Here is an 11,588-nt window from a genome sequence, read left to right on the forward strand (position 1 = left end):
GAGCTGCTGGAACTGCTTCCCGCCCGCCCTCCCGGCATTTTCCGCCTTGGAGAGCCTCTCCCTGTCTGCCGAGTCCAGGCCTAAGTGCCCCCCACTTTGGGAAGCCTCTCACCCTCCGTCCATCCGCCCACCCAGCCAGCACCCTCAGTCACACCCCACGCATCACAGAGCACTCACACCCCTGTCTGGCCTTTGGGGTGTTTGTGGGGTGCACTGTGATAGACTGGAAGGTTCCCGAGGTCAGTCCCTGCATCTCCACGTCACCGCCCACCCCCAGCAGCTGGCACCCCGTGCCCGCGGCCTAACAGCGCATCCCAAGCGATAATGTTCATCTCCTTCTATCCCCCACTCCGCCCCACAGTCTCCTCGTGAGGGGTGTTCTAGGGGCGCCCCCGCTTTACAGATAAGGAAACTGAGGCCTCGGGAGGGAAGCTACGGGCCCACGTCACTCAGCGAGGGAGCAGCAGAGCTACCCTTTTACCCCGAGCCTGTACCCTCACCTCCCCACCATGCAAAGTCAGTGCACCCCGCAGGGTCCGGGGAGCCCCTTGCCCAGTGCTGAGTGCCGGGCCCTGATCTGCCATTTCTGCCGAGTCACCCCCAAGCTGAGGCTGGGGGTCTCTGCCCTCTCGAGACATGCATGAGGGGTCAGCAGAGGCTGAGGGTTCCAGGATGATGGGGCCCACGGCGCCCTCGTGCAGCTTCCGCTGTACCAGCCAGGCCCCCCCGCTTAGCCCGTCCCAATGGCTCTTTCACGTTCAGTTTGCAGGATTCCTGGGCGGTGAGTTGGCCAGCGACCCCGGGTGCCCATTTTCCCTTTTCTCGGTCTATTCTGCATGTGTCTGACCTCTCACAGGATGGAATTCCTCTCGCATGGAGAAGCCAGTCTGGGGGATGTGCGGCTTTGCACACAGTTCAATAATATTATTCCATGACATTAAGAGTGAGCCTCCTTAATCCAATGAGTTCCTTATGACTGCAGTTACTGCAGACGTAAATCATACATTAATAGGGGAGGGGAATGAATTTGAGTCTTGAAGTTGCGGTTTGGTCCCAGAGGCTCCAGGTTAATAAATTTTTCATGCTCTTTTTTCCCCCTTCTCCTTTTACTGAAAATCAAGACTTCCTAGACTTGGGATTCGTACTTATCCCCATTATGGCAATTTACAAGACACAAACAGAAATGTCATTTCTTCCCTGGCCTCCCCGGGGCAGGGAACGGGGCACTGGCCCGGATCTGAAGCCAGGCAGCGCCAGGGAGCCGGGGAGTGACGTGTCCAGCAGAACCGGCTAATTCTTTCCTTTGGGCTCTGGCCAGGTGTCAGAAAGGATGATCACCTCGCGTTTCTAAGGGGCCCCTCGACGCTCTGCAGCTGTTTGGGGAAAGGCGAGCCTGGTGGGGGGTCTGGGCACCAGTGGGGGACCGCCAGCTGTGCGTGGCCCCAAGAACGCCTTCCCCGTTCAGTCAGTCAATCAGTCATGTATTTGTTCAGCCACCAGCCGGTTACTGTGCGTTTCTGGAAATTTAAAGCGCTGTCGGGCAGCGGGAGTGGGGAGTGGGGAGCGTGCTGGGTTGCGAGGGGTGAGCGTGGGCATCGCTGGAGGAGAGACGTGGCTCTCCCACGTGGGCCCCTCAGAATCCTCGCTAGAGGCGCCGTTCCTCCCGGGCGTGTCTTCAGAGCCCCCCAGTGTCACCCTGGCGGGTCATTGAGGGCCCTGCAGCCTCAGCCCACGAGACGCCGCTCCACACTGAGAGCCCCCTTCCACCCACCTAAAGCAGGAGCACCGACCGGGCCGCGCAGGAGCCTCTGCCTTGTTCCCAAAGCAGCCAAGGGCGTCTCTGGGCAGACCTGGAGCCTCGGCCCTGGCGTGTCCTACCACGTGGGCTTTGGCAGGTTACCCAGTCTCTGCGCCCCCGCGTCCCCGGCTCGACGCGGTGTCGGTCGTCAGCTACACTGCGGTAGCACAGCGCCCAGCGAGCACACCCTGAGCGCCCAGGCAGGGGAAGCGGTTCCCATCCTCCCGGTCTACCAAGGGTGTGGCCTTTGTCTCCAGGTTTCCAAATGGCCATGGCAGCGCCGTCCAGGAGAAATCATACATGAGCCGCCTGTGCGATTGTTAATTTTCTAGTAGCTGCACCAGAAAGAGAAAAAAGAAACAGGTGAAATGAATTGTAAGAATGTATTTTTACTGAACCCAGTGTATCATCTAGTTCAACACGTGGCCCCACGTGGGCAGCCCGGGTCTCGGACCCAGAGCGGCATTCCGGGGGCCAGCGCAGAGCCCCCTGCCTTTGGATGGATGATGCTGAACTAAGATCATGCTCTCTAGCGCTCTAAGCTCACTTTTGAGATCCTTGAATAATGTATAATCGGGTAATAGAGCAGCTGGTTGAAAAAATTAATACAAAATAGTGCCACTTAAAAAACGCTTCATCAAGCAAACTGAGCCCCAAATGAGAGGCCTGTTTTTAAACTGCCCTGACGATCAGTACCTTGCATTTGCCTAATGGCTCGTCCCTCCCGCTACCCCTTGCTTCCTTCCAGGTGCTCCTGGGAACCTGGAGCTGCCCCCCTACCTTCTCATACCTGCCCGCCTCCTGGGTGGGCCAGGGTTTAGGCGTCTGCGCTGGGGGAGCCCCCCCCCCCACAGGGGCTGAGAGGCAGATTTGCACACAGAAAAATGACACTCGTGACAGCTCACCACCGGAGTCCAGAGTGGGGCCGGGTGAATGCCAGCTCAGAAATCAGGGAAGGCTTCTCAGAAGAGGTGACCCCTGAGTCTTGGAGCCCAAGTGGGAAGCGGCTGAAGGGTGGGGCTGGCGTCCCAGTGGAAGGAGCAGCCTTGCCAAGGCCTGCCCCCGCAGAGGTGCGGCAGGTTTGAGACACCGCAAGGTGTTTGCAAGAAACCCGGATCATCGAAGCACCCTGGGACGCGCTGGGAAGGACCAGCCTCCTCATACCCAGGAAGGCACGGCCTGCATCAGAAGGCCTGCAGAGACCCCCCAGCTGGGTGTGCTTCAGTGCTGGGGGGCGCCCGGCGTGGAGGGGGTGCCTCAAGGTTCTCCTTGCCGGCTGGAGAGAGAGCATCACGCAGGCCGAGGAACAGCAGGGGCGCGTCCGTCTCAGCCGCACATGGTGGCTTTCTGTCTTTCTCTGGGCCCATTCGATCCTTCTCGGGGCTCACTTCCCCCATCTCTGGAGTGAAAGCACCAGCCCAGATGCTACGTGGGGCACCTCGAGCTTGACGGAGCCACGGTTTCACGATCGAGGAGTCCGCTCCTTGACACCGGTTTCGCTTTCCTCGGAATTGAAGTGATTCTCAGGCTTAAACAAATGCGGTCGTGACATGGCAGGGAATATAAGTTATCCGTAAATGTATAGCTGCGTGCTTTGCTACATCATAAGATGACTTCGCAGCTTTAAAGGCGTCGTGTTAGCATCGTTGGGGTAATTTTTTAAGATGCATAAAATGTAGGAGTTTCCCCGAGTCGAAGCCGCTTTCGAGGGGCTTTTGGGCATCTTCTTGGAGCTGGTCTTCCTGGTCCCTGGGGAGCGAGGTGGGAGTGCACAGGTCTGGGGGTGGGGGGCTGCTTGCTGGGAGGGCAGAGGCCACGCCCCTCCTGCCGGCCCCCTACTCCAGGGGACGGGCAGCTGTCGCTCTGCCCAACTGTGACCCTCAGCCAAGGAGAGCCTATGCCCACCCCACCCGGTGACCGCCCGCCGCTCCCAGCCACAAAGAAAGTTGCCTTATGTTCACGCCGCCTCGTGTGAAAGTTCAGTGTCCAGCAGGAGACCTGCACGTGTGGGGGACACCCAAGTGCGAGGCCTGGACGGGTCGCTGGGTTTGGGGGCATCTCGTGTTTCTCCCAAAGGATTGCTTCTCCAAGGGGACAAGTTTGAAAGTGGACTACACAGAAACAGCCCCATTAGAAGGAAACGACGAAGCCCGCTTCGTGTAGAACACAAACCCCACCATGGCCCAAAGGGGGTTGACAGTAAAGCCCCCCAAAGTGGCGGCGGTGGCGGTGGCCGCCCTCCTCAGGCTGGTGGAGGGCCTGGCTGGACAGGGACGGGCAGGGTCCCCTGAGCCCTGGGCGCTGCGGAGGTCTCCCCCCCTGCTCTGCAACCTGCTTCCCCGTACCGGGCGCCCTGGCTCCGGGCTGCTGAGGTCCGGACAGCCATGCACAGGCAGGCCTCGGCTCTCCCATGGTCCTTGCTGGACAGGCCCACCCGGTCTGCCGGCCCAGCTGCCTCCCCTCTGGCCGTTCAGGCCTTCATTCGTACACTATGCACTTAGCGAGCGCCAGCTGTGTGCCTCCCTCTCGAGGGGCTCTCCATCCTCACGGGAAGTCTGGGAGGCCCGGCCCGGCTTTGGGTCCGGCCGGATGGAGGGATGGAAACCAGCGTCCACGGAGCACACGGGGGTCTGTCCCCACACTGAGCCCTGTGGCTGAGGGGCAGAGGGGATTTGAAGCAGGTCTGACTCAGAAGGCCACCTGCCTGACCGCCCTCTCTGCCCCAGGGCTGTCTGGCAGGGCCCTGCGGTGACCTGGGCCCTGCAGTTCTCATTCTTACAGCTCTTCTAAGCCCCACAGGAGCTATCCAGGCGGTGTTCACTGGGATCAGACCTCGACAGGCCAGGACACCTGGAGGGCTTCCCAGAGGAGGTGTTGCTGGAAGGGGATGGAAGGTGCATAGCATTTGCCAAAACGTGACTTAGGAAACCTGTCCCCGCCCCCACCAGGCCGGCCACTGCCTTATTTTGGGCTGGGGTCCTGGGAGAGTCTGGGTCTCAGCTGTGTCTGTTACTCAGGACCTGAGGGCTAGCCATGCCGGCCCCAGATTCACCGTGTGTGTGCAGCCCAGTGGCTCTCCTGCCCCTGTGGCCTAGACAAGGTGCCCGATGCTCCCCCGCCCTCCCAGAGCTGGCTGCAGGACTGTCGGTTGGCCAGAGGGCAGCCCGTCCTCACCCTGAGCGGTAAACAGGCTCGTAGCTCCTCCCTCTTCTGGTTACGGAGGCAGCCGGTGCAAATGACAGCCCCGGGCTCTGCGCCCCGTGGCTCTGAGGCTCCCTGCCCTGCCCTCCAGGGACATCTCGGCCCCTTGGTACCTGGGCCTGTGCAGTCTTGCAAGGTCCTGGCTGCTGTGGGGGCCCAGGGCCTCATTGACCTTGAAAACCCTGACCCGCAGCACTTCAGGAAAGAAGCTTGTTCATTCTCTGTGCTAGAGAGAGCACAGGGGCCCTTCTAAATGAATGCAGAGCAGATGCCCGGTTGCCGCTAAATATTTAAATTATGCAGGCCAGCAGATACGACACAGACTTAACATGAATTTTTATTTTTAATACCTAGTTAACCCCGGGTTCTTTCAGGACAAGGCTGTCACAGCGATTCTGGGGTCAGATTTAGCACAGTCTCTGTAGGGTGGGGAGGCCAGTGTGGAAGGATGTACGCATTCATTTTACTGTTTTCAAGAAGAAAGCAGGGACCAGCTGGGCTGTGGCCAAAAGTCTGTCTAATAAAGGCCTCTCGAAATCACTCTCCTGATACTGACTTCCAGGACCCCATGAGGATAGACTAGGCCCTTTTTACATTATTTCCCATGTGTTCAACACAGATCTGACACACAGTGGCACTTAAGAAATATTCCTTTAAAAAATGAATAAGCATAACACGTTGGATTTAACGATACAAAAACCCTGTCACGTACATAATATCTGCTGTATTGGTTGCCAAACCCTTATTCCTCTTACATAACCCAGCCCAGAGGTCACCTGCAAGAAGCTGAATGAGGTGCCCCTTCCCCAGAAGATGACAACGTCCACCAGGACTATCTTTGTCACTGTGCTGTCGTTGTCTTCCTGCATCTGTCCCCCACGCCCCAGAGGAAAGCTCCCCACGAGGGTCATCCTCAAGGGAACAGAGCACAGAAAAGGCAGGTGACCTGAGCTGGGCCCCGCACACCATGGAGGCCCTGGACATCTGTTCTTATATTAAGGATCCAAGCGTGGTTCCAGGTGCCGTGCAGTGGGTCCCCCTGAGCGCCAGGCCCGGTGCTTGAGTTTTGCCCTGTTATCTCAGCCTTCCGGACCTGCAAGGTGGGTGGCCCCGCCCCCATTTTGTAGTTGGGGAAATTAAGGCTCCGCATGGGTAAGTGATTGGCCTGCGGTCACACAGCACACTTTACATGACAAAGGAGCCAGCTGCTGCTTGGCTAGGACAGTCCTCTGGGCCTCATCCTCGTGACCGAGTCTGGCTCATGGTGGGAAGACTCTTCTGCTTAGAAAGAGTCCCTGGAAAAGGGTGAGTTATGGCCGGAAGCACACTGCCGGGCGAGCCGGGCCCCCTCTGGGAACCTGGTAGCCGCCTCTTTCTCCAGGTGCGCCCCTAAATGGCTTTACAACCTTGGGGGACCATCTTGCCCTCTCTGGGCCCTGCTTTCCCCATCTGTAGGGAGAGCAGCCCCTCTCTCGACTGTTGGGGGGAGGGTCCGCTGAGGGCATGTGAGGCCGACCTCCCTAGTGTTAGCAGCGCCTTGTCTGTCTGTCTGTCCCCACGTGCAGCCCATCCAGCCGACAGCTGGCTTCTCCGGGCCCTCTGAAGCCCCCTCTCCCTGCCGCCCGGACTGCATGGTGTGGACGGAGGTCGGGAGATGTCAGGTTTGGTTTCCTAGTAACAGTTTAACGGTGATTTGGGATCCTGCTTCCCAGCATCAGACAGCCTGGGGCCAGAGTGCATATCGCATCTGTCAGTAGCCATATTTTATGTCCGTCATAAACATAGAGGCTCGCCAGAGGCAGAAAGTGGAGAGTTTGTTGGCTTTTCTTTGATTTTCCATAGGCGGCGGGGGGCTCTTCTGAGCAGCTGACTTTCTGTACCAGAATTGGAACAGGCAGGCGAGGCTTCTGGGGCGGGGGGCGGGCCGTGGGGTCTCGGCGGGAGGGGAGCTTTCTGCCGTCTCCGGAGGGCAGCAGGCCGCGCTCGGGCCCTCCTGGAGGATCTCAGGCCATTGTCAGGACCAGAATAATTTGGGGGATTTAGCATCTGTCAGCTCAGCTGCTGCCGGAAAGCAGCGGGAGTGAAAGGCTGAGGGGAGAGGAGGCCGGCAGGGAGGTCTCTGTCCCGGAACGTGGGCTTGGGGCTGGGGAGGCCGTGGCATCCACGTGGTGTCCAGCTGAAGGGAGAGCCGAGGTCTCGCGGTGGTGTGGGCTTGGCCGGGAGGCTCATCTGCTAGCAGGCATGCACGTCCCCACCGTGGTCCCGGACTCCCCCGCTCACATTGTCCTCCGCTCTCTCCTGGACAACTGGACAGAGAAGGGCGATCTCTGAAACCTACCAAGGACAAATCAGCGCTGACACCCGGCTCCCAACTGTCTAGTCTGATGCGTTTCAGAACATCCGAGGTATTTAATACTGCCGGTGTCTGTTTATCGAGCATGGACCCCTGAGCTAAGTATCGTCTCATTGACCCTCCCCTCTCACCCACGGGGTGGTGGGCCACGGTCACTTATTGAGCGCCTACTGTATGCTGGGCCTCTGCTGCTCATCTCCTTTGAGGCTGGTCCTTCCAATGACCCTACCGGGGGGTTGGCCTTATTCTCAGTTTGCAGATAGGGAGACTGAGGCTTAGGTTCTCCTGCCCAGAGTTGCAGAGCCAGACACTGGCAGGGCTGAGAATCCATCTCGGACTCGCCCGACTGCTTCCCCCCACGGGGGTCGCTTTTGGGAGAGTCAGGTTCCCACCCCGAGAGCCCCCGGCCTGAGCTGAAGGAGAAGGGGACCCACCAGCCCTGCGGTCCAGCATTGACCGAGCACGGTTACGTACACAGATGGCTCCGGCGCGGCGGGGACGTGCAGTTTCTCCATGAAACCCAGCCTCTGATAACTTGAAACCCCAAGACAAGGCTCTGTTGGTCCGAGTGATGATGGGAAAAGAACCAGGGTGTAGCCGAGACAACCTGCCATGATGGAATCCCACTGGGGTGACTCAGAGGCTCTTTCGGGGTTTTTCAGGGCCTTGGGGTCCTTTTCAATGACTGTGGGAGGTTGGGCTGGGGTTTGGGGTGAGTGCACCAGGCCCAGATGGGGGTACAGACTCCTTGCCTCTCTGCCGTGGGATGGTGTGCAGGGGTTGCTGGGGGCTGGCTCCGGTTCTGAGGGCCAGGGCAGAGCTGGGTGGTCATCGAGCTCGTGTTGCAGGGAGGAAACAGACCGGGATCCATACCCCATGGGATCTACCTCCATGTCACCGCCCTGCACTCCAGGACACTTCAGACGCTCGGGGGACCTCATTTTGCACCCCTCCCCCACTCCAGAGCCCACACCTGTCATTTCCTTTTCCTCCATTCAAGAGCCACGGCCGTCAGATGCACTGGGCACAGCTGGTCACAGCATTAACGCATCTGCTTTAGCAGATGCTAAGAGCTGTAATGGATCCCCTGCCCTGTTCAGGAGACTCACACTCGGAGGCGATGCCTTAGCTAAGAGTTTGGGTAACAGTGGAATTTCCATGTGATGTTCGCCAAAGGGACAGAGCTGCTGGGAACCAGAGCCTGTCACCCCACACAAATGACACTCCTCCAGTTTAGAAGGGTCTGCGTCTCAGCCATAACTGCTGCCCTGTCTGTCTCCCCATCTGGACTGTGAGGTCCACGGGACAGAGTCCGTTGGTGCCTCTGTCATCTCTGTGTCCCCCCCAGATTCCACAGGTTACCTACCGGCACAGAACTGGTCCCAGGATAAGTATCGATTAAGCCGATCAAATCTGATGGTCTTTTCATCTTAATTGCCGAGTTGAACAAATATATGTAACTTTACTTTTATGACTTTGTTTTCATTTTTTTAAACACCCCACTTCTTCGCTTTTTCTTCTCTTTCCCCTTCTCCCATAACGTGGAACATGCACGAGATGATGTTAATGCTCCTGTTTTATAATTCTGTGTAATATACGTGAACCTGTATTTCTTAGTGTCCACTGACCTGCGTTAAATAATGGTTGGGGAGTATTTTCACAGTTTAAAAAAATCGTAAATGTAGCGAGTAGGATTACGAGTGCCCTCATGGCTCTATAATGAGGCCCTGCAGACAGCGGTAAAGTTAGGACATCACAGGCAGGAAGCTGACCGTTCAGTACTCAAGGTGTTTTGTTTTGTTTTTAATTGAAGTATAGTTGATTGACAATGTTGTGTTACTTTCAGGTGGATAGCAGAGTGACTCAGTTATACATACATCTATATCTATCTTTCAGATTCTTTTCCCTTATAGGTTGTTACAAGATTCAGTATAGTTCCCTGTGCCGTACGGTCGGTCCTAGTTGGTTATCTATTTTATATATAGTAGTGTGTATCTGTTTATCCCAAACTCCCGATTTACCCCTCCCTCCCCCACAAGTTTTCAACAGGCTCCGGATAACAGACATTTGGCAGAATGGAGAGCAGTGACTGGGTCTGCATTTTTGAGATTTTTCTGTCCCAAGTTCAGGTGCCAGAGCACAGCTCTCTCTCTCTGGTGTTTCTGGCTCTGCCTATTTTTAACCTCAGTGCCCTGTGTCAATTAGAAGAGATGAATGTGGTGAAAATTGATCCTGCGTGAATGGCTGTTCCTTGTCTTTATTGATTTTGAGAAAGAAGGCCAGCTGAGATCATGGTGGTGGACGTGTGTTGGGGGAACCACCAGGGCTGTATTGCCGCTGTTACCCGGAGGAACCCACTGTTTCTTCAAGAGCTGCTCACTGTGGATGGGATCGAGCGCTTGTAGTCTTTTTGTATGAGGGCATCCCCAATCCACTGGCTTGAGGTGCCAGAGGAAAGAAATTGGGGGTGGTAGAACAGACAGAAAGTTAGGCAGGGAATGCTGGAAGGGAGGGACCCACAGGCTCAAATCTGCTCATAGAATCCACCTAAATCCTGGGTTGACCACTAAACCTCACACACACAGGAGAGTCCCTGAGGTTTCCAGCAAAAAATGTCGCAGCTGGAAACTGGATTTAGCAGCCATTTCAGCTGCTGCCCACTGCAGGGAAGGTAGAGTTTGAAGTTTAAGTGCCACCAACCGAGGTAACTGTCAGAACAAGTATTACTCTTCAGAAGAAATAGTAGGATCTGAATCTCTGTAATGAATCATTCATAACGTCCAGCGTCCGATGAAAAAAATCGTCAAATTTACAAAGAAACAGGAACAAGTGAATCATAAGAAAAAAACAGTGTCGAGGGGAACCAACCTTGAGATGACTTAGAAGTCACAATTAGCAGCTTTTATAAATACGGGCTTCGAGGAACATATGCACCAAATCAATGAACAGATAAGGCGCCTCAGTAGAGAAATAAGAAACTATAAAAAAAGGGCCAAACGGAAATTTTAGAACCAAAAAGCATGATAACAAATGAACAGTCACTGGATCAGTTTAATAGAAGACTGCAGGTGGCAGAGGAAAGAGTCATTGAACTTGAAAATATTCAGTAGTTCAATGGAAGTTATACACTTAATTACAGAGAGAAAAGGAGGTTGAAAAGTATGAACAGAGCCTCAGACATGTGGGACAATATCAGGCGGTCTAGCAGGTATAATTGGAATCCCAGAAGGAGAAGAAAGAGAGAATAAGGCAGGAAAAAAAAAATTGAAGAAAACAGTAGTCCCAAGCTTCCTAAATTCTAAAGCCTCTATGATAAAACTACAAAATGTTGCTGAGACCTAAAGACCCAAATAAATGAAAGTGTATACTATGTTTGTGGGTTGGAAGATGATATTGTTAAGATGTCAGTTTTCCCCCAGATTAAACTGTAGTCACTACAGTTCCTATTATAATTCCAACAGACTTTTCTTTTTAACTGACAAGGTGATTGTAAAGTTGATGTGGAAATACAAAGGACTTTAGGATAGTCTAGACAGTCCTATAAAAGAACAAAGCTAGAGGATTTACACTGCCTGATTTCTATAAAACTTTCTATTTAGTTTTATACTTTCTATAAAACTAAATTAATTGAGACAGAGTGGTATTGGCATAAAGATAGCTGAATGTATTGATGGGCTAGAATAGAGCATTCTAGAACAGACCCACACATGTATAGTCAATTGGTTTTTGTCAAAGAGATCCAAGCAATCCAATGGAGAAAAGAAAGTTTTCAACAAATTGTTCTGAAACATCTGGATATCCACGTGGGGATGAGTAAATGAACGTCGATCCCTACCTCACACCATACACAAAAATCCATTTGAGATGGATTAGAAACCTACACAAAAACACTGAAACCATATAGGTCTTAGAAGAAGATACAGGAGAAAGTCCTTTGCCACCTGGAAGAAAGCAGAGATTTCTTACACAAGGCACAAAGATTTTGTAGGTGCAACACAGGATGGAGTCAGGACACCATAGAAGAAAAAGTCAATAAATTAACCTTCACTAAAATGAAAAATGAATGTTTATCAAAAGGCACCATTAAGAAAACGAGTAGCCATGCCAGAGACTGAGGAAAAAAAAGTTCAAAAAACATATCTGACAAAAGACTTGTATCCATTATATATAAAGAACTCCTAGGGCTTCCCTGGTGGCGCAGTGGTTGAGAGTCCGCCTGCCGATGCAGGGGACACG

The 11,588-nt window shown here is 54.3% G+C and overlaps 1 protein-coding gene across 1 annotated transcript in view; it reads left to right on the plus strand.

The window, feature by feature from the left end:
- VAV2 (vav guanine nucleotide exchange factor 2) overlaps positions 1–11,588 on the plus strand; it is a gene marked incomplete at its 5' end in the record, with an annotated part of 182,669 nt that overhangs the window by 122,767 nt on the left and 48,314 nt on the right. The window contains one exon of the mRNA XM_024762236.1: positions 534–555. Within this exon, the coding sequence (XP_024618004.1) occupies positions 534–555 (22 nt within the window). The remainder of the gene's footprint in view (positions 1–533; positions 556–11,588) is intronic.

Source organism: Neophocaena asiaeorientalis, unplaced genomic scaffold (genome assembly GCF_003031525.2).
Source record: "Neophocaena asiaeorientalis asiaeorientalis breed wild unplaced genomic scaffold, Neophocaena_asiaeorientalis_V1.1 scaffold78, whole genome shotgun sequence".
Taxonomy (NCBI): domain Eukaryota; kingdom Metazoa; phylum Chordata; class Mammalia; order Artiodactyla; family Phocoenidae; genus Neophocaena; species Neophocaena asiaeorientalis.